Raw genomic sequence first — 27372 nt, forward strand, 5'->3', positions numbered from 1 at the left:
CTCAGATGGTTAAGCATCTGCCTTCAGCTCAGGTCATGATTCCAGGGTCCTGGGATCGAGCCCCACATCGGGCTCCTGGCTCAGCAGGGAGCCTGCTTCTCCTTCTTCCTCTGCCTCTCTCCCTGCTCATGCTCTCTCTCTCTGTATCTCTGTGTCTCAAATGAATAAATAAAATCTTTAAAAAAAAAAAAAAAGAAAACCACGAACAGAATGTGAAACAAATCTTTGCCATGATGTTTTGTGTTGTCGCATTTGACCACCAGGGGACAGATTCATCCATTGTTTTACTTCTGTTTTGCTTTGCTTTCATCTGTAGTATGGGTACATTGGAAAGGAAGCTTACTTTTGGATAGTTTTTTCTTCCCCAAGAACATGAGGTGGGTAGGACCCATACTCTGGTGACTATAATAGCTTCCATTGTTGAGTGTCTCCTGCGTTCAGGTAATGTTGCAGAATTTGAGATGTGGCCTTGCTAAGCCTCACAATAACCCAGCAGAGTTGGGTATGATTATCTCCATTTTTCAGTTGAGGAGACTGAGGATAGGGGAAGGTTAAGGCATTTGTCCAAACTCACACAGGTAGAAATGTTTGGATTTATTGTCAGAGTGGGATGGGTGCTAAGGCCAATATCCAGGTAAACGCCCATTAGCAGGAGGACCAGCCTCTCCTTACCGATGCCTCCTTGGTGTTAGTCTCCTCTGATGCTGACTTGGCGACCTTCTGAATGATGGGGGCGATGTTGGTAGGACCGTAAAGCTGGAGCTTAGGAAGACAGCTCTGATAGGCCTCCACAACTCCTTGAATTCCTAAGGTGAAATTGGCAAAGATCAGTAGTTCAGTAGTCCCCTCAAATACAGGTGTAATCAAACACACACAGAAATAAAGCATTTAGTTGCCCCCAATAGTCCTTATCAACATCACATTTATATCCTTAAGGTAAAAAAGAAAATACCACATCCCTGGTGTTGCCTACACTCCCACTGAAATCATTCTCTTTAAAAGCTCAAGTCAAAAGCAACCATTTACACAAACTTTTCCCTAATGTCCCACTTTACACATATGATTTCATTAGATCCTCATAGCATAACGAAATAGATGTTATACCCTTTTATAGGTGAAGAAACTGAGGCACAGAGAGGTTAAATGATCTGCGTCAGGTCACACAGCAAGTGAGCTGTAGTCTCAAGATTCACGCCCAGGTCTTGTCTGGCTCTATCTAAGGGCTGTGCTCTCAGCCACTAGGCAAGTCAGCTTTAATGCTTCTCTAGTTTTCACACCACCTGCTAAGTCTCCTCTAGTATATACCTCCCTGGGACACCTGTAGGAGTCATGTGCACATCGCTTCATCATCATTATTTGATGGAATAGGTCGAGGAATTTCTAGCTGGAAATAATGCAACACCGACCAAAGCCTTTAAGAAGGCTCTTTCTGGCACAAAAGCATAAAGCTACTTGTTTGAAGTCATATCCTTTGCTAGCATGCAGAAAGTGTCAAATGCTTTCCACGTCTCCCCCTTCCTTATTCCTTCACAGAGAGGAAGTTGTGATAAATAAATACATAATGAAAATTTAGAAAGCAGAAAGAGGGGTAGCTAATCACTGCCCATTGGGTATATTTCTTCCCCACGTTTTTTTTGGCCAGAGAAATCCAGAATTGGTATCAATACTCTTGCTGTAAGCTCAAGATCTCTTCTGCATTCTGTCTCTTATAGCTATTTTTCCGCTCTGTTATTATGGCTCTCCATTGCCTTTGGAGTAGCATGGTTTATTTGGATCCAGAAGGCCTACTTCTCTGCTGTGGACAGATGACTGTGGCTAACTGAGATGCTGCCTCGGAGCAGAGAGACTAAAATGGGAAAGGTACCCACGAAAGGGCTGTGAGACCTCAGCTTGCTTTTATGTGTGATTTACCTGCACATTCCGGGTTGTCTTCATTAAAGTTGATTGCAAAGTCGTGAGAGACCTAGACACCAATTAAAATTTAAAAAAGGAAGAAAAGAGAATTATAACTTTAATCCAGTAAGGAGGCACTGGAGTTTAGAGTTTGCAAACAAATGCCCATTATATTCATCATGTGTTAAGCAGCAGGAACCATTTTAAGACTTTACACAATCAATCTGACATGGAGGGTGAATTCTAAGCTCCCTGTGGAGTTGAGGTGACAGGAAGACTTTCTAGAATCGGATAAATGCTGGCAGGAGAGGAGAATAAGGCAAATAAAAAAGAAATCGAAGAAAAGATTTCTGAAAAATGTAACTCCACATAGCTTCCAGATAGAACTGGCCACAGCCTGGAGGCTTAGATTTGGCTGAGCTCTATTTGGACCCAGTGATAAAAACAATGATAGCTCAATAACGCAAGCTGTCTGCCCAACATGGTGACGGTTATGAAGGCTCCAGCTAAGCTGTTGACATTTAAGAATCATTCTAACATGATATGCAGAAATACAGGGCAGAAGGATTTTCACATATACACAGGTTAAAATAGACTCTACTCTTGGAAAAGTAATAAAGTAATACAACTTTTACTCTTCCAACACAATTTCCTCTACCTGGCAGGACCTATGCATAAGGTCAAAAAGGATATTGTTTACTTTTTTTCTTTCTAAAACCTGATAAAACAAGAGGGATGTTCTGACATCTGGACATTTTTATTGGATCATCTGGAATTATACAGAGACTTCCATTTCAAAGGCTATTTCCAAGCACTGACTCTTTTGGGGGCTAGAAGATAGGTCATTGTGTTAAAAGACCCCTCTTTTCTTAGTGTTGGTGCCCTACCCCACATTTCCTTGCCCTGAGCACTTCCAGGCAAGTCAGCTGACTTCCAACCATCTTACTTGCTTTATTGAGTCTTAAGTCTTTCTCAGGCCTCCAGAGCCTGCTTTGCCTGACTAGCTGTAAGTGTTGGGAAACTCATGTACCTAGGGAGCAGCCCTTAATCACTCACTGGATGACAGGATATGGTGTATCAATACCCCAGCTGTCTTATCTCTTGGGGTCTGTGCATGCTCTACACTATCTCCCTGGGGCCCCCAGCAGAATTAAGTTCCAGCTGCCTACAGTGGTAACTGGCTTGTTAGCATACCCTATGTTGACTTCCCCATGTCCCCACCCTCTGTTGAGGTTTCCTCCACCCTCAAATAAATAACTTGCATCCAAATCCTTGTCTCAAGGTCTATTTCCGAGAGAGTGCAAACTAAGACAGAGGTGCTTGTGGCTCAGTTTCAAGGCAAACTCTGAGATCTTATCCTAAAGAAGTCAATTGTGATAAACTCTCTGGGGGCATCCGACAGGCTGAGACCATCAGTGCCTGTCAGGGCAGAGGGGAAATTATGCATGGAAAAGGGGCATTTGCATGACTTTTCAAGAACAGCAATGAGGATATGGGAGGGATGCCTGTTAAGACAGCAGGAAGAATAAGTTAGCTGACAGGCAGCATGGAGCCAAGGGATCAGGTCAGCATGAGGACTTCAGAAAACAGCAAGAAGGATGAGTTACTCCAGGAGGGGGGCCAGGCAGATGTCACAGAGGAGATAAGGAAGGCCTGAAAAAATACCCATCTTTGGGTAGTTGGGCTGTTTTTATGCTTTTGTTTTTTTTAAAGATTTATTTATTTATTTGAGAGAGAGAGAGAGATGGGGAAGGTGGGGGCAGAGGGAGAAGGAGAGAGAGAATCTCAAACAGACTCCCTGCTGAGTGCGGAGCCCTACACAGGGCTCGATCTCATGACTCTGACATCATGACCCAAGCTGAAATCAAGAGGTAGATGCTTAACTGACTGACCGACCCATCCAGGCACCCCATGGACTGGTGGTTTTTGAGGTGCATTTCATTCTCAAAGCTCAGCAGCTCTGGGAAGAAGGTTGGCACCCATTTGCCCATATTCTGGAATTGATACCCCATCTAAAGGGGACTGCATCTCCTCAGTTCTGGCTAATTCTTGCATGTGTAATCTTTTAATCGTAGTGTTGCCAGGTTTTTTAGTTTTTCTGGAGAAGCAAGAAGTGTGACATTGTATATGAAATTGTATAATTCTTAAAAAAAATGTGTGTCAGATATAATACACTTGTGGCCTGAATAATGTCTACAGGCCACCAGTCAGCAGCTCCTGTTCTATGTTCTTCCTCCCTATGTGCTCAATTTCCAACAAATGCTTCTAAAATTCTGTAGCCATGCCTGGCAGAGAAGGCAGTGTGGGATATAAGGCAAACAAGAAAAAGGACAGGTCAGAGAGACATGCCACTCTATCCACTGCTCACTCCAGCAGTAACAGGGATATGGATTCCCTTTTTTCACAGGAGGGGAAAGCCCTTGGTCTGACAGCTCTGGTGTGGGAGCAAACGTCAGCATTTTTCTCCTGCTCTGTGACTCAATCAGTAAAAGAAAAACTGATGACTGAGCAGTATTGCTTCTACTTAGCTTGTACCTCAGAGGAATTGGTGAGGCTGGGGTAGGGACCTTGCTGTCTCTCCAAGGCCCTTCTACCAGTGGGAGCAGAGTTCTCTGTGGAGAGTGTCCCACAGAAGCATCTGGTATACCACAGCACAATGCCTCAGCTCCACTGCAGTGCAAATCTCTCTTCACAATCTTTGCCTTCCTTGTTCATGAGAAATCAGTATCAAATAGGACTCCAGTGTTTTCACAGAAACCTTTCAGTTTCCCAATACTCGAAGCCAGAGTGATTCTCCTTCAGGACTTCACTGTGTCTCTCCCCCACATAGGCCTGGGGCTCAGAGACTTGGAATGAGGGAGTCTGTAGATATCCCTGTCATGAACTTTCACCGTTGGCATTGTCAGTAGGACCTTTCTCTGGGGGAGACCTGGATAGATAGGTTCTGAGCCAGTGGAGATCAACTTCCTGAGTGTTTTCTCAGTCTCTGACCGTATCTATTAAGAAGCTCAACAATGGGACCCTTCATTTGGACCTCTGAGAAGACCCATCCAGAATACAGGAGATTGAATTTCATCAAAAGATAGGCTCCAGTGAGCTAATCCCACTGGTTCTGAAGACCATTTCTGAGTTTTGGGGCTCTGCTTACATAATTTTATCAAGGGCCAAAAGAGTGAACTCCTATGAGGGAAACCCAAGTCATTCTTTGGCTACAGCAAAGGTTTTCTACTCACTCACCGTGTACTCTGGGGGTATCCTGGCACCAAACCCAAAGGCTGGGAACATTTTGTCACTGGAAAAAAAAAAGAAGTTGCTTCAATTGTTCATCTAATGAGGAAGAAAAACATGAACCTGCATTACCTCACTAGGACATGTTACTATGTCAAATGCTGACTCATGCTTCTTGATTATCTGTGGTAACAGGGGATAGCAGTAGCATGGGTAATTAAAATCAAGAAGGAATCCACAAAGTTCTTTATAGTCATTAGTCTGCAATTTCTTCCCATAACTTTTTGCTAGATTTGATACTAAGGAATAAAATGGCCCAGGATTGCCTCACCTCCCCTACCCCAGTTTTCTGTCTTTGAAAAGTGGTTATGAATTATGTAACTCCAATGGTTGACTATTAGGGTTTTTCATATATATTATCTTTTAAAATCTTTGTAGGGAGGGACCATTATTCCCATTTCCCAGGTGGGGAAATATCTTGGGAGGTAAAGTGACTTATCCAAGATCAGGCTGCTAGTTAGAGCCAGGATTCAAATCCAGATGAGTCTAAATCCAAAGAGATATTAAAAATCAATGGGAAGCTTGGAAGGCTGGCTAACTGTCAGAACTTGATTCCATCTACAGGACTCATTGCGTCCATTACTTTAACTCATACAAACAACATAAACTGTTTACATGTCTTTTCTTATCTCCTGAATGCAAAGAGATGCTGTTTTTTTTTTGGTATTAATATCTTTACATCTCCACTGCCTCTGTCCCAAACTGCCCCTTGACCCTCTCCTTCAGCATACTTGCCATAGAGTATGTGCACAATAAATATTTAATGACTAGACAACTCATGAATTGAATCATGGCTTGGTTTCTCTTATGCATATTGAAATTTCTCTCTTAATTTATTCATTTACATATGTTATATTAACTCCAACTTTACTGTACTATAGGTGAGATGATGGGGAGAAGAATTAACTTTAATTGGCACATACAATGTGCCGGGCATGATGCTAGGCAATGTACATTTTTATTTAATTCTCACACAACCCTTGAAGTTCCACCTACTTATTATTCCTGCTTATAGATGAATAAACTAAGTCTCAGAAAGGCTAAGAAAATGGCCGAAGGTATTTACCTGGGAGGACTGTGTGATTCTAAAGCCCATGCCTTTTCTGTTGTCCCATTATAATTCAATGATTTTATTTGGCATTAAATGTAATTTCCTTCTGGAACTTCCGGTAATGGGGCCCCCTGACCAGACAAGTAAGACTCTCTTTAGGAAAACTGTTGCAGTGGGGCTCTGGAATATTGCTCTTGGCAAAGGCACATCCTTCTCATGCCATCTACCTTTTACGTTCTCTCCCATTAAAAATACAACTGAGATTTGTTCTTGGAACAATTCCTACATTTCACAGTTCTTTGCAGAGTTAGTCAAGGAAAAAAGGAAATTCAGATTAGGGCTCACTGTCCCTGAATGGCTCTGTCAACCAAAGGGGACCTCCCAAGGCTGACAGAGAAATCAAAGTACTAAAGTACCAAAGCCATCACCACCCGACAGATGTAGAGGTCATTAGTAGCCAATGATGGCTTTGATAACACTTCACCAAAATGCAGCCAAGTTGAGCAAATTTGGGGTAGGGGTTGGGAGATACAAGGAAGCCAGCATTTTTGGAATTAGTCAAATTCTCTAGAAAACCACCAGCTCTCCCTTTTCCTTACTATTGTGTAGATACAGGCTTTGTGGTGCATTGCATCTGGCATGTAGTAGAAAAGGTATTAATATTGGTAAATAGAAAAACACAACGTCTTATGAAGGATTAGCCACAGCTCTGAGAAAAAAATACTTCTGGTCCTTGGAAATACTGACTAACACTGCCTCAGTAATTCCTCCTTAACCAAGACAAGGGTGAGCAGGTATGAAAAGGAATCTGTGAGAGAGAGTTCACAGGTGCTTTCGGGGTAAGTCTGGAAGAAAATTTTCCAGGGTAGAGAATGGGTTCTGGTTCTTCCAACCTGGAGATGGCTCAGAAGTCAAAACAGAAACCTAGGAGGCTCCATACCTTTTGATGAGTTTAGAAAGGGTGAGATCTAATATTCCATCCATTTCTAATCACCAAACCAATGTTCCAGCCTTAATGATATGTAATACCTTCTAAGCTACCCTGGGGGATGTGAAGTTTGCTGAGCATGATGCACTGTTATGTAATTGAATTTCAAGAGCAGGGAGGTAGGGGAAATGCCTCACCTACAAGAGGAATAATTAATGACCCAGGAGGACATCAACTCTCTGAAGTTAGCCACCACAAAGTCTCTAACTAACAAACATACCAAAGGAAAATTTTCAAGCCTAAGCACAATAGATTGAAACGTCCATGCTTCCTGACTAAAAATAAAACTAGGCAGAGAGGAGTCTTATGCAAGAGGCAAGAGAAGGCAGGTTGAGCACACAAGCACGGTACGCCAGCGCATCAAAGAACTTGAGATTGAATCCACTCAGCACCGAGAAAAGGGGCCACTCTGCAACCACTGGGAAAATGATCGGTGGAACTTGCCAACTTGGAAAATTCAATATTACCACATTGCTAAAGGCAATCTTTTATTCGTACCATTGGAATAAAACAGTATAAATACAATAAAAGAGCCCATAGTCTTCAGTGGTAATGAGCATGCGTTCCTGAACTTGTTAGGGAATGATCTTGGTCCAATGATGTCCAGATGGAAGATTCATTTTCAAACACCATTTTTACCCTCCTGTTAAGGAAGACTTTGGGATGAAGAAAGAGAGTAATAAAAATAAAGACAAATTACCTCATCCATAAGGAAATAGAGGCTGACTGACTCAGAGCAAAACAGCATTTCGGAACACCTAGACATTTAATTAAGACTGTTCTTTAAGACAGTGGTCTTAACACTGGGGTACATGGAAATGCAAAGCCCTTCTGGGGTAAGAGAGCATGGTTTTTTTTTTTTTTTTTTTTTTTTAAAGGAAATCATTATTCAGTTTCTCTACTTTCATATGTATTCTCTGTTGAAATTGATCTTCAGGGAACACCTGTGATAGAAAGACCTGCTCTCCATTCACACCTTCCCTTTCACAATTATCCTTCTCCTTACCCACTCTGAATCTTAACCACAATGGTGCGTTGTTCCAGAGTGCAAAAACTCTGCGGTAGAAAACAAGGGACCTAGGAAACAAATCCTTTTGCAAGTCAGGTAGTTGCTAATTTTTGCTTTTAAAAATTGTAGGAAGTGCTGATATCAGCTGGTAGATCATTAAAAATACATTTTGGTGATAAACCATTATGTGATTTTTTTTGATATATAACCTCGAACAGAAAGAAGTAAGTAATACTGCTAGTCAAACTCTTTTCATTACCATATACTTATTTATAAGAACAAGTTTTCTCAGTATTTATATTGATAAAAACAAAAAATTGGATTAGAATTGATGCTAGACTCTTCTATTCTAGTACCATTCATTCATCTACAGATATGTAAACTACTTGGGAAAAAAACCCCACTATTTTGTTTCATTAAAAGGTTTTATTTTTTATAGGCAATAATTATATTTATGTTCTTTTGATCAATTATGCATTAATGATGATTATAATAAAGACTCAAACAGAAGATTTTAAAAAATATTTTGAGTCTTTTCAACACAGAAAATTTTAGAAATTAGAAATTTTAAAATTTATATTCATATTTTTATTGTAGAAATCAATAAAAGGGTTTTGAACCAAAATCTTAAAGAAACATTACGATGAAATTCTTTGGGGGAGGGGACTGGAAATACAGTTTCATGAAAAAGAAGAAATAAATAAATTCTCAACTCCGGCTAAAGAACTTGTTCATGCATTTTTTAAATGGGTGATGGTGAGTATCACAGAGCTATGGCATTTAGATCCTACTAAATGTATTCACAAGAGTTATGTAAGAGTTTTATTTCTAAATGTCCATATTTACAATACACCAGGATTTTCGGTCTTTGTCATTGTTTAAACTCATGATGGAAAACATTAGATTTCAATGTAAAAATGTGTGAGATTACACATTTTTATAAAATTCTTATTAGGGGTATATGCCCAAACTAAAAATTAAAGGTTATCGGTCCAAAATGTCCTTTAGATCTGACACTGTAATCCCTTTTTCCTTTTGTGTTCAGTTTATTTTTAAAGCTAATTAAGAGTATCGAGGATAATAGCCTCTATCATTTACTGAGTATCACAGGCAGAACATGTGCTAGCTAGCCACTTTATATCTAATCCTTACAACTGCTCTGCAAGAAAAGTTTGATAAATCTTCCATTTGAAATCAAGGACATCAGGGCCCATGGAATGGAATGAAACCTCAGAACAGAGGCAGCAGAGCTGGGGTCTGAACCCAGGGTCTACCTGTCACTAGGACCCCATGCTCTTTCCATCACCCCTGTTGACTCTGCCCTTTGTAGGAAACTGGTGTGGTCTAAAGACTCAGAATAACAACGATAAGTCCATCCATGTTCTAGTAACAACAAAGGACAGAATTAGCAGAATTCTGAACATCCCAGAATTTGCCACCCCCGGAAGGCCCTCCTTGACTACCTTGGAAACTCACGTAGGAAAGTTACTCCTTCTCTTGATGCAGTCCCTGTCCTTACACAGGGCAAGCTGCCCTGACTATGCCGGGCTGTGGTTTATTTACATGGCTTTTTCTCCCTGAGACTGTGAAGCAGCTGGGGGGAAATTACACTCTCTTAGTTTGTCTCTGTCTTTACGGCACCATGTGAGGCGCCCGGCAGCCATCCGGTGCTGCGTGGCTGCATCTGACCCATCTAACTGATTTAACTCTGGATCTCAACTTGGGATGCCCATTAGGAAAATGCCCATGAAAAATCCTGATTCCTCAGGATGTATACCAGACTAAATCAGGCTCTGGGGTTGGGCCCGGGCATCAGCGTATTTTAAGACTTCCTGAATGATTCCAGTGCGCAGCCAAGGCTGAGAGCCACCGACTGGTGTTTGTAGAGTGGAAGGAATGGCACTGTGATACAAACCTATCTTCTGATTCTAACCCCAATACCTATCAGATGGGGCATCAGCCCTAACTTTGCCTCCTAGCACACCATGCAGGAGGTCTCCTGCCTCAGATGTGGGGTGGCCACATCCATGAAATGGCAGTCTATGCTTCCAAGCAATAGATTCAGTATCTATACTCTCTTGATAGCAGAGAGACCAGCCTTTTGTTGGAGGACACGGCAGGTGGTCAGAGACCCACATCTCTGCTGGGCCCAAGGAATGGATGTCACCTTGGTCTTGAGCAGCCTGAGCAGGATGTTCACAGGAGCTGGGCAAGTGCTACAACCAACAGGGAATATATGAGCTTGTGTGTGTGTGTGTGTGCGTGCGTGAGCACACATACATGTGTGCATGCTTGGGGAGTCCGAGGGGAGAGTATGGGCAGTGTTCTCTCTCTCCAAGGCACAGAAACAGGGAGACAGAGCGGGCTCGCAGGACTGTCTTCTGGGCTTAGACCTAGATATTTGTGGAAAAGCTTCCCCTTCAAGGCCACCCTGAGAAGGGCTTTATGCATCTCTCAAGCTGTTCTGCTTCGCTGATCACCTCGTACTGACCCCTCAGCAATGACTATACAAGGCAGAAAGAAAAACCCCGGGCTGTCAGAGGCTGGGAGCAATTTCTAAGGCTCATGGGGATTAAAAACCTCTCTGTCGCTGCAGGAGGGGGTACGTCGCCTTCTGTCAGTTTTTATTCAAGTGTTTCTTTTGAACATCAACCTCAGTGACTTTGATGTGAGAATAAATTAATTCCAAAGCCCCAACTTGAAATTTCCTGACTCTGCCTGTCTATTGTCTATCCACCCACGCAGAGGAGAAACTGCGGAAGCTTGTCAGTTCTCAAGTGAGCAGCTTGCATTACACATTCTTCCAGGGAGTCTTTCAAAAGAGCGCCTGGGCTTTTCAGGCCTTTTCCCCCTTAGGTATTTGCCCTTTTCATGCGGAGCTGCCTTCTTTTTGCATATACGTATACGTATACATAAAGCTCCACTGGGCTGCAAGAAGCCTGATTTTCCTGGACAGTTGGGGTGATAACTTCGGGATTATCCTATTAAAATTTTTAAAAGAATCATTTACAATAATTCTTCATGTAACTCCTAAGGTATCAGATCTTAGTTTTACATTGAATCTGTATTTTCGCATGAGTACAAAACACTCTGGGTTTTGCCTTTGCCTGGCTTTTATGTTTTAAGGGGATAATAGCTCTAAAAGATGTATGGGTCACTGGAATTGTAGTATCTGCATCTTGCGTGTGAGGTCACCAGAAAACAGAGGAGGTTCAGCAGCTTGTTCCAGATCATCCCATAAATCTGCTGCAGAACCACAGCCAAGGCTCCGGGCATTGGCAGCTTAGTTTCTGGTCAACCCACCAATCTTCTCATTGGAATGCATTAGAACACTGCCTTGTCCCCTAAAGAGAGTCAACATTATTGTTAAGCATCTATTTATTATATTGTACTGAGTGCTTTAACTACTTTATTTCTTCGATGAGCATGTCAAGATTTAAAAGTTATTAAGAATCCTGTAGATATCCACCTCCCCCTTCTTTCTTGCCTCTTATGTATACACCAGTACAACAAAACATTCGTGTGCATATTAGAAAGGAGAGATGACTGTTTTGGTGTCCTGGGGATGGCTGAAGAAGTTTCCGGCAGTGGGGATGCAATTTGTCAGTGTTTTCTTTCCTTGGTGGAACTCTCCATATGATATATACCCTCTCTAGGAATACTCCGTGTATTTGGGCCAAAAGAAATCAGAGCTGAAATTCAAGTTGTCTTCGTAGTCAATATCTCAAGGTTAAGTGTAAGAAGTATCACTTCAACAAGGTAATTTAAAATGCTATTGCCCTCTGTTCTAAATGTACAAGAGGGCAAGTGTCAGCAAGGGCCTGAGTGTTTAAAGAGTGTTTAAAGTTGTTTGATTTTACTGGACCTGTTCATTCAGTCCCCAGCTGCCCTTATAACCTGTTGAGTTACTTGCAATGACCAAGCTGAATCCAGAAAATCACCAGCAGGAAGGATGCTGATGACACCCTTCTTATCACCTGTCCTGTTGGTTTCTCTGCACATTGTGGTCACTAGATTGTCTCATTCCCTATAGTGCTTGGGGCAACCGATTTTTAATGTAACTACCACTAATTATGAGACTAAGAAGAACAGAAATCATGCTCTCCTATACAATTTCTCTGAAACTGGGGGACAGAATCACTTTATTTTCCTGATTTAAAGGATTAGTTAGTTTGTTGCTTCTTATTACTAACTAGCCTTGTTTTATAATCACACTAAGGACTCAACTGAGATTTACCCATATTTATATTTACTTCGGTTCTACCTCAAAGAACCTTCTTGAACATGTGAACAACTTCACCTCAACCTGGAAATACTGAAAAGACAAAATAAATTCAGTTTAATGTAATTTACATAAATCACAATTCTCTTGGTGGGAAAGGTCAATATCTACCATCAAGAAAAAATAAATGTAATATTGATCTGATCCCCAAATCATGTTTTCTATATACACACATACAAACACACACAAACACACACACACACACACTTCCACGGGCACACACACATGCACATGAGCAGACTCACACCCTCTGCTAATGTTACCAATAGCTCTGAAGTCAGTGAAACACCATGATTATGAGCTTTAGCGGTGGAATGAATTAGATCTGCATTCAAATCCTGCCTTGGGCTGAGTGAGTGCACAGATTGCTTAACCTCCCTGCACAGTTTTCCTCTCCTGTTAAATAGTGCCTACTCCATAAGGTGGAATGTGAAGATTAGATGCAATAAGGTCCAATAAACTGGTGCTTCTCAAACTCCAAAGTGGACACAAATCATCTGGGAATCTTGTTAACATGCAGATTTTAAGTCAATAGGTCTGGAGAGGGGCTCAAGATTCTAAGTTCCTGGGTGGTGCTATCTGCTAGTCCCCGGACCAAACTTTGAGTAGCAAGACACGTTCTGAAACTTCACAAAATGTAAGACAAATATGAAGAGAAAGCCGAGAAAGGATTTTGTGTGCGTGTGTGTGTTTGTGTGTGTGTGTGTGTGTGTGTGTGTGTTTGAACTCAGTTTCTCTAGGTGTGGAGAGGATAAAATGTTTTTGGCAAGCTTTTATCCTGTTCCTTCATGAGCCTCAGTATGGGTAGCTGCTGGACTTAATTTCCATTTTTCTGCCAAGGATCAGTTAGGGACCATCAGAATCCACAGAGAGAGAAGGCCTGAGCCAACGGGAAGTCCTGTACCTGTCATAGTCTTGGCAGATCTCCCCCACAGCCACCAAGGCTTTCAGGTACTCGTTGGGTTGGTAAGGGTGGATGTAGTGCAGGGAACAGCTGTTCCTGGGGTCCCCGTTTGAGGCTGTGAAATCTATAGCTACCTAGAAGAGAAAATAGGAGAATGGGTAGATTAAAGTGAATGCATCTCATAGGAACTGTGATCAGCCACACAAAAGACATGGCTCGAGATGGAAAAAAGCAGCACATCACATACCCTGCCCAAAAGGAAAGTTATTAATGTGGTTGAGGCCATTTCCATAGTCTTCAATTGTCCTCTCCCCCAGTGCCGAAACAGAACTTGAGATGGACATGTCCGTCGGAAGGGCCAGCCACTGCTGATCCACATCACCAAGCAACGGGTGGAATATCTGCTCCCCAGTTCCTAATTCACTAAGAAAAGACTTCTCTGCTCTCCAGGCAGGACAATTCCATCTCAGAGGCAGAGGTAAAATCCCTTAAAAACTAAATTCTGTGCTAAAGATGTGGTCTATGCCCCATGTGGGGCTCCCTGATCAGCAGAGAGCCTGCTTCTCCCTCTCCCTCTGCCTGCTGCTCTGCCTACTTGTGCTCTCTCTGTCAAATAAATAAATAAAATCTTAAAAAAAAAAGATGTGGTCTATCTCCAAAAGCCATAGTCATATTTTCGTGTGTGGTGAGTTGCAGAGCTGTGTTGAAGTGGTTATAATAAATTTTCTACAAGCAGCAGCTTCGAGTGAGACATTCAGCTCTTGGTTTCCACTCATGTGAGAAGTCCTGCCTATAACAGAGAAGGCTGAGTGCTATGGCATCACGACTGGGAGGTAGAGAAGAGAAACCTCTGTCTTGCCACTGAGTAGATATTATCCTTGAACTTCTTAAATTTTTTTTGGCCCCTGGCATCATTATCTAAATAAGAGTTGACTCACTTAACACTCTTAACAACAACAAACAACAACTAAAGGCTCAAGCCTGGAGAGTGCTAAAAATGGGAAGGAACATTTCTTCTGATTTCCAACATGATTACCATTTAAATAAAAGTTAACCCAGAAAACACCTCTCAAAAAAAAAAAAAAAAAAAAAAAGCTCAGTTTGGGAGTGGCGAGGGGTAGAGAAAAGATGGGGTATTAAAATAAAAGGAGTTGTAGGAAAAGAAAGAAATGTTCATGTTATATCTTCTCCTTTTCTTCAGGGCCTGCCAGAATCCACTCACGGGCTTACTAATGACAGAAAGGCTTTATTTTCTCTTATGATCTTGTGGGTGGGAAATGTTATTTGTATACTATTTGACAAAATTCCATTATGACACATAATTGGAATGTCCTATTATTGGATTTATTTAGGGGGGATATTACTTCTGGAAGGACAGAGAAAAGGTGCTATGTGTTTTGTTTCTGCTTCTGAAAGATCAGCCTGTAAGAGTAAGGTTGATAGGCAAAAATAGCCCCCATACCTTATATTGTAATGCTGCAATAGAATCCAAGTGACTAGAAGAGAAAAAGCAATAGACTAACAGTTCACTTACAACCTTTCTTTTTTCTTTCGTGAAGTTATTTTTTTAATCACTGATTTTGTGTCCCCTTTTCTTCCTCACCCCTCCCCAGGACTGTGTTGAAAAAAATTTAAGCAGGATTCAAAATCTATTTTCAGAATACCCCGATGTTTTCAACAAAGGGAGTATCAGCTGATAAGATGCTAGTACTAACAGTGTTTCAAAAGGAAAGGTCATGTGGAGAAAAATCACACAGTACTTCCTTAACCCTGAGATGCCCTAGCCCAGATAACAAAGGGACGAAGAGAGGAGTAACCTTTGTTAAAACCCTACTCTGTGTCAGACACTGTACAATCTGCTTTCCAGGTATTGTGTTATTTCATTTTCATTAAAAAACTCTGGGGCGCAGAGATTGCTATTCCTTTTTATTGATGAAGATCCTGGTGTCCAAAGGTGATGAAGTTTGCTGGGGATGGAGCTGGGTTAAAACCCCAGTCTGTATGGCTCTGAAGACTGCTCCTCCGTTATGCCATTATACACCCAAGAGAACATACATGGCTGTGGCTAACATGCCACGATGTCACATGGCTATGTTTATTCCTGGAAAGAACGGAGGCGATTTAGCCTGGAAGTAGGGAGACTAGCTAGAGGCAACTAGATAATTTAGGAGAGATGAATGGCTTTGAATGAACAGCTATTTGTAATCAGAACAGTTGTAAAAGGTAGGAAAAGAGCAGTTAAAGTGTGTGTGTGTGTGTGTGTGTGTGTGTGTGTGTGTGTGTAATAGGGAGAATGTGTTACTGAGGATGACTGGAGGTGATCTAAGAGGACCAGTAAAATCCAGCATCTTCTGAGATAGATTCCAGCCACAAGGTAAAAGTCAAGCCACTGGAAAAAAAGAGGAAGACAATAGGTGAAGGTCCTTTTAATCAAGGACTGTGATGAAAAGGTCATGTGTCAGGGGCCTCCATGTATTTTGTGAATAAGAAGGAGATGTAAAGCACTCCAGGACCCACCCATGGGGCCTCAAACAGACAGAGGTCCAAATACATGCAGATTATTTCTGGAAAACTTCTCTAAGGAGAACCCTTAGGAGGTGCTTGAGAGACAGTGTCTGAAGAAATCATACACCTAGGGTCCTCCTGGTTTATGAAGCTCAAGCATGCAGAGTCACCATTCTCAGCCTTTTGGTCCTGATAAGAACACACTAAGGGGTATTGGCACCTCCCACATGTGTACATGGCCTTTATAAGGTACAAACAGTGCTGGGAAGGCCAGATGTAAAGCCACCTCTTTCCTACTGAAGAAAGCATTTTAGGACTCTAGAGAATTCTAGAGAATGTGAGAATGTTGTTATGGAGATAACCTTGATTTTGCTCCAATTTATCTAAAATGCAAATCACTGGCAGGTGTCAAGATGTTGTTATTAATAGCCAGTACCTATGGCTCACATCAGTTCTGTTTAAGATGCTCTTCATCATGGATCGCCACAATCCTCTGCCTGTGCTTGATGCTGCAGTTGAAAATTGTCCCATGTGCTGATTACCTGAGTGTCAAGGGTATTCCATGGTGACAAAAACATGCTGGTGTCTTGATATAAAACCAGAGGATGAAACCAGGTAATAGAAAGGCCAGAAGGGAAAACCTCCATAAAAAAAAAATGACAACTCAAGAAACCTAAATGTTCCTCTTATCCTCCCCAGGCACGGCATGATCCTCCAAGTATGCAGGCACCAAGTGACAGCATCCAAGCCTGGGTGTATCACCTGAATGAATATGTTGTGTTACGGGGAGAAGTGTGTATAATGTCTAGATGAACACACACAGATTTTGGCAACAGTGTATTTTAAAATAGAGCAACAAGGGCGCCTGGGTGGCTCAGTTGGTTAAGCGACTGCCTTCGGCTCAGGTCATGATCCTGGAGTCCCGGGATCGAGTCCCGCATCGGGCTCCCTGCTCAGCAGGGGGTCTGCTTCTCCCTCTGCCCTCTTCCCTCTCGTGCTCTCTGTCTCTCATTCTCTCTCTCTCAAATAAATAAATAAAATCTTTAAAAAAAAATAAAAAAGAAATAGAGCAACATATCATAGGGCTGGGACTAGGGGAAGGCAAGAGAGACGACGAGGGCACAAATTCAAGAAGGCATTCATTCCCGGCTGACCCTACACTTGCATGATCTTGAGAGTGAATGCCTCCTTTTAAATCTTGGACCCTAGGTGCCTCTCTTGCTTCATCCTCATTCTGGCCTTGTTGGTCAATTCATTTTCTATCAACTCTTCATCCTCAGGCTTGGAATAATTCCCTTATGCTTAACAAACTAGTGTGGGGCAGAGGTGATAGTGAGAAGGGGATTGTGGCCGAAGAGATTTAGGATAGCAAATGAAGAGGATTTGGTGACTGATGGATGGCAGTTAGGGAAAAGGAGTGGCCACATTTCTTTGGAAATGGAAGAGATGACATCTTGAGGATAGTAGAAGCATCTGAAGATCACCGTTAGAAGGTCGGTGTTGGGCTGCCTGCTCTTGGTGGTGCTGTGTAGACATATGAACAGGCCTGATGGAAATTTTACTTTTTTTCTGCAGGCAGGCCTCTGGGGGCAGTGGGGTGGGGGTGGGGGGTGGAGTTCCACTTTTCCCATGGGGATGGCCCCAGTGTCTGTGAAAACCACAGAGGCTATTCTAGCTCCAGAGATTCTGATAGAGCTTTGGGGAAGGGTATGAACTTAAAAGTAACCCGGTGAAAAAGGAAATAAAGCAATGATCCTTACCACCTACCCCTTTCTGTAGTTCCCACTGCTCAGAACAAAAATATTTTATCATTGACTAGACAGCCATGGATGGTCTTAAGGGCATGAAGCTGAAAGATCTTTTTCCTGGCAAGTGATGGTTTCTCAAGTCTCCCTGATGAAGCTGGAGATAAAATATCTTCAGGAGGTGGCCTTCTACCAAGAATTCTCTGTGCTCTTTAAGTTAGCATTAGTGGAAAGAGAACAGAGCGAAAGGTTAGGTTTATTTTAAAAAGCAACAGGGAGGCAGTGAAAAACGGGATTAAATTGAGAAATAAAAGCAAGAAAATGACAGAAAAATGCCAGTTTGTGGAGGTGGCCACTGACGCCTGGCTTCCTGAATGCTGGTGAGCTCGCGGGGCGGCCACGTTTGCATTTGCCGATAGGAAGCATTTACGAAAGCCTGTGGTTCTGGTATGTGCTTCAATCTTCTCAGCAGGCAGCCCTGGAACAGGCGGAGCCCGTGGCTCTCCTCTTCTGCCCAGGAGGCCTCACTCATCATTAAGCAGAGCTGTGGAACAGCTTTGCAAAACCTTGTAGAGTATGAATGCGAAACGCTCCCTCCACTGCCACCAAGTCCCCGGTGCAGAGCTGCTTCCCGGAAAAGGCTGGAAGCCAACGATAAGCATCTATCTTTGGACATGTTTAGCTTCTTACGTGAAACGAGCCCACTCCTCAGATCCACTTGTCTGCCTGTGACAAACAAGCCATCTGAAACCTCCCGGATATTTTCTAAGACAAGCTACTGTGAACCAACCTCTGGTTAGTGGCCTAATCTCTCTGTAATCAACCTGCAGTCAACCTTTGTCCTATCATCTGCTGGGGCAGCTGTTTTCTTTGTTTTCTGTTTGTTTGTTTTTTATATTTGTATACAATTCGGACCCATACAATAAGCCTTGTAGGTGGAGATACTGTTCAGTCTGGACCATTTCTTAAATGACAGGTTAAACTCTTGTACTTTTCTATTTCCTCAAAACTCCGCTGGGGGCAAAGAAATAGCAACTAGATGGGAGAGACCCCAAGGTTGCCTGGTTAATTTCCCACAAACTGCAAAGCGCTCCCCTCTTCAACCCAGGGCTCCTTCTCATTTCTCAGAGGTCTACACCAGAGTCCGCCAGTGTTTAGTATGGGATATAATGTAAAGATTTAAAACTTAAACTGGGACACAGTGTGGACATAGGATGCCCTGAACATGTTAGGGTTGGGAAGATTTCCTGAGAGAATTTGTCATAGGTGATACTTTTCTTTAGGCTGGAAGGTTAATCTGGGAGGAGCCCCATTTAGCTTATTATATCATATTGTATTACCAAGCTGTAGACTATAAAATCAGAGATAAAGGAAAGCAATACCATCCTTAATGTTAGAAAATTACCAATATGAAAATGGCCATCTGAAATATGAAAAAAAAAAACCACACAAAACCTTTTTGGGGGTCACCTGGACCACTTGAGAATCTGATACAAGATTTATATCCTCTTATCAGAAAATGCACACACTTAATTCTGCACACAATTTTGAGAGGTCGAGGATGCCCCTGAGGTCAATTCTTCCTCAAGGATTTCACTAGCCTAACAAGTCATGTTTTCTTTTCCCTTTCTAGATTTTCTCTCTCTCTCTCCTCTCTCTTATGTCTTAAGACATAAATGTTTTACCTGGTTGTAATCATAGGGTAGCTCTGCTTTACCTTCTTTTTTTTTTTTTCACTTAACATTATGTCATAAACATGTCCCCATGTTATCATCAATCATTATAATTATCATTTAAAATGGCTTTATCATAATCCACCTAAATGAGGTACTGTAATTTATCTAGCCATTATCTTATTGTTGGACATTTAGGTTGCTTACAGCTTGTCTCTGAAAAGTCTGCTTTACAAAGTACATTTTTATGCATCTGGAAAAGCAGTAACTTTCAAAGGAAACAGTGAACTCTTCTACCATTTTCTTTCCAAATACCTTATGGTGTCTGTCTCTTCTATGCTGTCTATAATTTTGTGTTTTGTGTGTGAAATTCTAGTATCAAATTTTATTTTTGGCTGCTGTGCCATGTGCCAAACACAGTGAACTCCATCTCCCCCTCTCTAGTCTGTTTCTCGTCTGCTCACCCCCTCCCACCTCCTCCAAGACTGCCACGTGACAATTGCCCTCAAGTTCTTATGATTTGAGGATTCCCATGAGGAGACGGAACGTCCTCAGGGGCGCCCTTGACCTCCCGAAACTGCATGCAGAATCAGGTGTGTGCATTTTGCAGTGAGAGGATATAGATTGTGTATCAGATTCTCAAGTGGGGCCGCTGACCAAAAAAGAATCATTGACTAGGGCTCTTTTTAACATCTTAATCTCTTTCCCTCCACTGGGGCTTCTCCTCTGCTTATGGTCAGATTCTAGCCTGAAACCTCCCCTCTTTTAATCCTCAAGTTGCTATCCTCTTTTTCCCCTCTTGCTTCCTCTCCACTGCCAGCCTTCTTGAATGAATAGTTATACCCGCTGTGTTCACTTCCTTACCTTCTGTCTACACCCTAACTCCTGGGTCTCCCTGTCTCACGCTGTTGAAATAGCTCTTTCAAAAGATGATATGTGCCTCTTTATCCCGTGACCCAGTGTTTTACTCTTCACCTTCTGATTTCTCTCTCACATATGGGATTATTGCTCTTGATCTTATAAAATTTTCTTCCTGGTCATTTGAAGTACTGCCTCATCCTGGACCTTTTCCTCTGGCATTTCTTCTCCTGGTGGTTGCCCCTCTCTGCCTTGCTGCCCAATGGAGATCTTCTACAATTTCCTGAGACATCTTTTCTCTCTGTATTCTTCTCTCTGGCCATCTCACCCAGACCCATTTGTGTGCAACTTCTACCCCTCTCCTGAAACCTAGGGCCATATTTATAAGTGCCATCTCTACTGGGAGGCCTGAAAGTTGTTCCATCAGGTCCAAAAGCAAATCATCTTGTTGGCAGCTCCTCTGGATTTCCATGTTGCCATGAATAGGCCCGCCATGCTTTGCCAGTCAGGCACAGAAGATCTGAGTCCTCCGGACTACTCATTATCCTCTGCCTTCCGTCTCCTCACTGGATTACGGGCCAAGGCTTATTGGACTCTCTTGCCACAGTGTTCCTTCCTACTGCTGCCCTGCTAGCTTAGCCTCTTGTTACCTGTCACCAGGACTGTTAATCTCTTCTTGCTTCATCTTCCAGAGCCCCCTCACCACCTTTGATGCCTTCTACCAACACTCCCAGTTTAGTTCCCTAAAGCATGTGCCCAATTGCTTCAGTGTCCTGCTCAAGATTCTTCTGACCATTCCCTTATCCACCACATTACTTCAAAATTAAAAGCCCTTCAAATTCTTAATCCAAACCACTTCTCCAATACTCCTCTGAAAATACCCTGTTTATGCATATTAACACAAATATGGTTTCGATATTTATCATTAGAATATACGGATGCATAAACATTTAAGTTCATAGGGATGCTTCTTTTATTTTTCTTAAGAGAGGTGGAGGCAGGGAGGGGCAGAGGGAGAGGGAGAGAGAGAATCTTAAGCAGGCTCCATGCCCAGCGCAGAGCCTGACGCGGGGCTCGATCACAACCCTGAGATCATGACCTGAGTTGAAATCAAGAGTTGGACACTTAACTGACTGAGACACCCAGGCGCCCCTGTAGGGATGCTTTTAAAGGAAAATCCTAGTATACTATTTATTCATCTCATTTCTTGTTTTTTCCTAAACCTTACCTCTCCTTTAAGGTTTAGGGTTCAATCCATTATAATTCGATAAAAGTACCTAATATACATCAGCCTGGTACCTGAAGGAAAAGATGCTCCACTTTTGACATTCTTAAGGTTGAGTCAGAAGCACCAGGTATCTGTGGAAAGTGTAAAAGCTTTCTCTGAGCCCCTGCTTGTAAAGTGTACTGGTCAGAGTCTTGACAGGAAACAAATGGTCCCTTCAAAAGGGATGATCCAGGAGAGCCTAATAAAAGGACAATTCAAAAAGTCTGAGGGAGACCAAGTCAATAAGGTAAGGGAGGAGGAGCTGGAACTGGGGAGGTGGTGGTGAGAGCCATTAAGGTGGTGCCTCCCAGCTGGGGAGGATCAGCAGGAGTGACAAAGGAGGGGAGGATCATCCTTCTGTGTCAGGCAGGCCCTGTGGACCCAGGATGTGGAGCTAGGGACCCTGTGGGGTTAAACTTCTGGTGTTCACGGGGGCTGGTTCTATGCAGTATAACTCCAAGGGCGGAGCAAGCCCCTGAAGGTTGAATAAAGAGTTGTTCGAGAGCATGGAATCTATAGACTCTAAAACAGACCCAAATCAATAGAGCTTTCCCTTGAAAACCTATAAAAAGTTTCCTGAACGGCTCCTTTGCCTAAGATTGTGAGACACCGTCTCCAGTAGCTCTCCTTTATGACATTGCTGGCTTCTGTACTCCCATTTGTGTACATCCAGCATGACAGCGAGCTCACAGGACAGCTAGTGTTAGGTGTGCGCACTCACGATGGACATGTCTGCTACTCTCTGTGTGCGCCGGCACGCAATGCACGTAGGAGGGCTGGGTGGGTTCACCTTCAGAGAGCCTTAGACTCTAAAGAAATGACCAAATTCTATAATTAACTCATAACCATTCAGGGGTAGGTGAACAATGCCCAAAGTTTAGGGAGGACAAAGGTAGACCCATCTGAGATTAGGGGACAAGCCTCTAGTTAAGGACAGGTCAGCCTATCACACAACCCCTTACCTCACCCCTTTGGAACTCCCCCTTTTAGTCCTTTGAGTACCACCATCCCTGTCCCAGAAATACATTGGTCCTGTCTACTCTCTTGGGCTTAAAGCTGGACAAAACAATTAAACCATCTGCCTTGCTTTCCTCATATGACTGAGCCAGTTGAGGGAGCTAAACAGGGCTGAACTTCATGAGCATACGTCTATAAGATGAGGAACAAAAGCTGTTCAGATGGTGTTTCTCTTGTTTGCCATGTGGCTTTCCCATAGGTTTTAGCAGATCTATCTCTGGCCATCTGGGGATGCTCTTTCTGGAGGTCACATCTGCCCAAACCTAGGAGGGTTTCGAATATTAAGTAAGTTATTCCAGGGCAGATGCACTCATAAGCTTGGTCTACCAGGCATCTTAAAAAGACCCAGCCTACCCACCCAAATACATATTTGGAGTGTATAAATCCCATGCGCTCACAGGTTACATGTAGGAGATGATCCCTGATCCACCCACTGAGTCTAGTACTCTATTTCTCAACTCTGAAAGACTAGTTCTCCAATATTTTGGAATTCACCTCTTCATTGTCTGACGAACCATTTGGATGGCTTCCTCTTGGTACTAACCATTGGGCATTGGTGCTTGTGTTTGGGCTGCATCTGCCTTGGCTCAGTGGGACTTACCAGCATGGTTTACTTCCTTGCCATCCAACTCACCAGGTGATCAGATCTGGCAATATGCCCACTGCCCCATGCCACATGTAGTTACTGAAAGAATGAGAAGCATTAGGAGGGTTCCCAAACCACCTGAGGATGAGTGGCATGAATTTCCTGATATGAATTCCTGACAACCATACTCACTGGAGAAAACAGAAGTATGAAGTCATTTTAAAAACATGATACCATACAATATTCCAGCAATGAGATCTGAACAAAGCTGACCCAGGGTTTTAACAAACTTTTGTCTCCTCATTCTCCCAACCCAGCACCATTCCCCACACCATTCCCCATCCCTGAATATGAATAAATATGGAAACAACTTACTGTAAACTGGATTTGACAGCCACCCATGATGTAGTCCAAGAAAGAATGCATCTTGTGGATCTGCATGGGAGGAGGAGGAGAGGAAACCATTTTAGTAACAGCATGATCTATTTCCTTATGAAGTGGAAGCTTAATCTTTGGGGTTAGGCTGCTAACCTAGAAGAAAGAGCAGAAAGAGATCTGTGAGGAAAAGAGGGGTCAGCTGATTTTGTTATGTTACAGGCAAGAAAAAGCAATGCTCAATTCAGATGGCCCTGTGAGGGCTGCAACTACCTATGCCCTGTACCCCTCTTTTGGATTACGGAAGCCTCCGGTGAGAGACTACACTTGCCTTCAGTTTTGCTCCCCGTATCTAAGTCCCAGTCCTGGGACTTAATTCTTAATACCACAAGTAATCTAGGTTGGTGGCTTCAGGATTGAAATGTCCTGAGAAAGCCTTTACTGAGTTTCCCATTCGTTAGATTCCTGCCATGCCATGAACAATGACTAACACTTATGAGCACTAACTCTAAGCCAGGGGCTTAATATCCGTAATTTCATTTAATTCTTAGAACCACCCTATAAAAGTGGTACTATCATTATTATTGTGCCATTTTGTGGAGGAGGCAGTTGAGGCTAAGATCACCTACCCAGCTGATGGTGGAGGTGGGACTCTAATGACGGCAGTCTGGACTGCGTAGTCCATCCTTTGGACCTCTGTGCCGGAAGTCAGTACGGCCCCTGCCTTCTGCCCAACCATGATCACCTGTGTGCTCGTGTGCCTTACCGATCTCTGGTCTTCATTTCTGCTTCCTTATGATTCTGCTGCTTGACTCTGGGTGACAGTCATCCATTTATTTATTGAACAAGGATTTAGTGAGCCCCCACTATGCACTAGATGCTAGGGATACAGTGATGAGAAAACCAGACACAATCCCTGCAGTTGTGGAGCTTGCAGACTGGCCCCTGTATCTGGGCAGGGAGTAACTGTGATTTTGACCCTCAATCCTCAGATTCCATCTGATGCTCAGGGCAGCTTCTCAGAGACCAACCCACAAAATCCCATGTTGGTGTCTCTAGGTACCACCTCCAGGTGGCACACATCTCTTGGCAGACTTTTCTCAGGGCTGATGTTTACTTGGCCCCCTGAACAGTGCCTGCTCCTGGCTTCCTTTTTTTTTTAGATTTTTTAATTTATTCATTTGAGAGAGAGAGAGTGCGCAAGTGAGAGCGAGGGCACGAGCAGGCAGGGAGGGTCATAGGGAGAAGGAGAAGCAGAGAGCCCGATGTGGGGTTCCATCCCAGGACCCCAGGATCATGACCTGAGCCGAAGGCAGATGTTTAACTGACTGAGCCACCCAGGTGCCCCATGCTTCTGGCTTCCTTATGCAATGCTTTGCTTGATGGTTGGGACACCCTACTATTGTCTGTATATCAAGGAAATAAGAACTTGGGAATGAGTTGAAGTAACATGGCCCCTGAGCACTAAACTATAAGATCAATTCATGGAGAATCAAAACAGACTTACACACAGCCACCTAAAGGAGATAGACAACCACTGAAGTGGTTCATCTAGATTTTTTTTTCCTGCTTCCCTGGGCACAAGGATGCTTTGAATGTGCCTGGGATTTGATTTGTAAGGTAAGATGACCAGTGATCTGCCTTTGGAAGAAGAGTTTATTTTTATTTTTTTTTAAATATGGACTTTTATTTTTAAAGATTTTATTTATTTGTCACAGAGAGAGAAAGAGAGAGAAAGAGAGAGAGAGAGCACAAGCAGGGAAAGCAGCAGGCAGAGGGAGAAACAGGCTCCCTGTGGAGCAAGGAGCCCAATGAAAGATTCAATCCCAGGACCTTGGGATCATGTCCTGAGCCGAAGGCAGATCCTTGACCAACTGAGCCACCCAGGCATCCCTAGAAGAAGAGTTTATTACTCACAACTCCCCAAAGGATAGGAAGCATGTCATACCACTCAGGGGCCACATGGGGAAGCACCAGGGTCAGTCAGAAGGCAGAAAGATTGAAAGGAAAGTGTGGGCGGAAGTCTTTATTGTGTGTGTGTGTGTGTGTGTGTGTGTGTGTTTGTGGTAAGGAATGAGTGGGGCAGGGTAAGCAGTTAAATTGTTTTAGTATTGGAGAGTCTGAATTATTTTTGTGGCTCTGGGCTATAAGGATGGTCTCTAATTATCTGAAGCCTGGACCCGGGGTCATATAGGACCACAGGAATATTGGCTCCATATGTGAGAGCTCTATAAAGGAGGTGGTTGGGGGTATTGGCTCTGGATTGGTTGGTCTACATATCAAAGGTAGGCTCACAAGCAAGTTGTTTGCTATCTCCAGAAATTTAGCTAACCCTGGGAGGCGCAGACCCTACGCGGGTCCATAAGGCTCCAAGATGTTAAAGCATCAAAAACTGTAGAAAATAAAAGACACAATTAATACAATGATCCCAGATGGCCAATCCCAATATACTATCCCCTAGTCCCACTGATTGGTTCAAGAGGTGGGCATATCCGTCTTTTCTTTCCTCTCGCTCTTGCTATGAGAGGATGTGCAGCGCCTGGCAGCCATGGAGAGGCCAATCTGGGAGAAGGAACCTGACAAACACAGAGAGAAACTAGATGGCATTTAAGTCTTGTGTGTTGGAGTCAAACAGGCATAGGTTAAAATCTCAGCTCTTAAACTTACCACGTGTGTGACTAGTTACATGATCTCAGTTGACAACTGAAGTCTCAGGGTTGGGATACAAGTTAAACAGAATTCATCATCATTACTCTCACATAGTAAATACTCAACCAGTGCCAGAGTTATTCTCAGATGTGACTTAAGAGATTTGATTGTTAGCATGTAGGATTTTCTGTGAAGTTAGAGCCCTTCTGGGAGGAGTTTCTAGGTCCTTGTGATCTTTCTCCACTGCTTTGTGTTCATGGTACCATTCAGTATGGGGGAAGCACCACACAGAAAGCACTGAACACTGTAACAAGCATACAATAGGCGCTCTGGAAATGTTGGCTTACCCTTTGGGGGGATCTCCCTCTGATGCTGGTTGTACAGAGAAGAGCCTGACATGTGACCAGGACTCCCCATCTTTGGGGGTATGACTGTCTTTGTGGAAGGGATGGTGGCATCGGGCCACCACAGTTCCAAGACCACCCATGCTTACATTTCTCATTGCACATCCATTAATACATTGACTTTCTGATTTTTATTTTAAAAAACACCACACCTCCTTGACATTCTCTCTCACTGACCATACAACCTGAGCTCTTCCTCCCAGACAGCCCTAGCTTCACACTCCTTGAAAGAGAGGGACTACATACATACCTTGCACTGATTCAAAATCACAATGCCTGAGTTCTTATAATTCTTCTTCTTGGCTTTGTACTTGGGGTTGATGCACTCCCACTGCACCTGCAACAAGAGAGCCTGCTCAGGAAGAAGGGGAGTGATTCAGTGAGACTAAGCCCCCAGGTGCTGCAGCAAATGGATCTGAGGGCTGACAAACAGTCTCTGTGTCATAACCCAGTTCAGAGGCATGGTGAGTGCTATCCGATTGCCTGGTTTGAATCCTGATCCCACCAATTTCTAGCCACGCAACCCTTAGCAAATTACTTGATTCCTCTATGCCTTGGATATCTCCTCTGTAAAATGGAGGTGATAATTGTATCTATCTCAGGATTATTGTGAAGCTTTAGTAATTAATCCATGTAATACATTTAAAACAGTGCCTGGCGGCCTCTCAATGATCCCCTCCAACGGTACGTCGCAGTCCCAGCCCCTGGTGTGGCTGTACTTGAAGGTGGGGCCTCTGAGGACGTGATTAAGGACAAACGAGGCCGTAAGGGTGGGGTTCTGATCCTTCAGGATTAGTGTCCTAGTAAGAAGAGACCCCAGGGCCAAGCTCGCTGTCCACCCTGTGAGGACACAGAGGAAGGATTGCCAGCCGCAAGCC

General features: G+C 43.2%; 1 protein-coding gene across 1 annotated transcript in view; it reads right to left on the reverse strand.

Annotated features, from left to right (window-relative positions):
• CPNE4 (copine 4) overlaps window positions 1–27372 on the reverse strand; it is a 323229-nt gene that overhangs the window by 8653 nt on the left and 287204 nt on the right. Inside the window, exons 8-13 of the mRNA XM_081801971.1 lie at window positions 26745–26831; window positions 23442–23501; window positions 13416–13549; window positions 5131–5185; window positions 1912–1963; window positions 673–806 (exon numbers count right to left, since the gene is read on the reverse strand). Of these exons, the coding sequence (XP_081658097.1) occupies window positions 673–806; window positions 1912–1963; window positions 5131–5185; window positions 13416–13549; window positions 23442–23501; window positions 26745–26831 (522 nt within the window). The remainder of the gene's footprint in view (window positions 1–672; window positions 807–1911; window positions 1964–5130; window positions 5186–13415; window positions 13550–23441; window positions 23502–26744; window positions 26832–27372) is intronic.

Source organism: Leptonychotes weddellii, chromosome 1 (genome assembly GCF_054177405.1).
Source record: "Leptonychotes weddellii isolate Sample4059 chromosome 1, ASM5417740v2, whole genome shotgun sequence".
In the NCBI taxonomy this organism is placed as follows: Eukaryota; Metazoa; Chordata; class Mammalia; order Carnivora; family Phocidae; genus Leptonychotes; species Leptonychotes weddellii.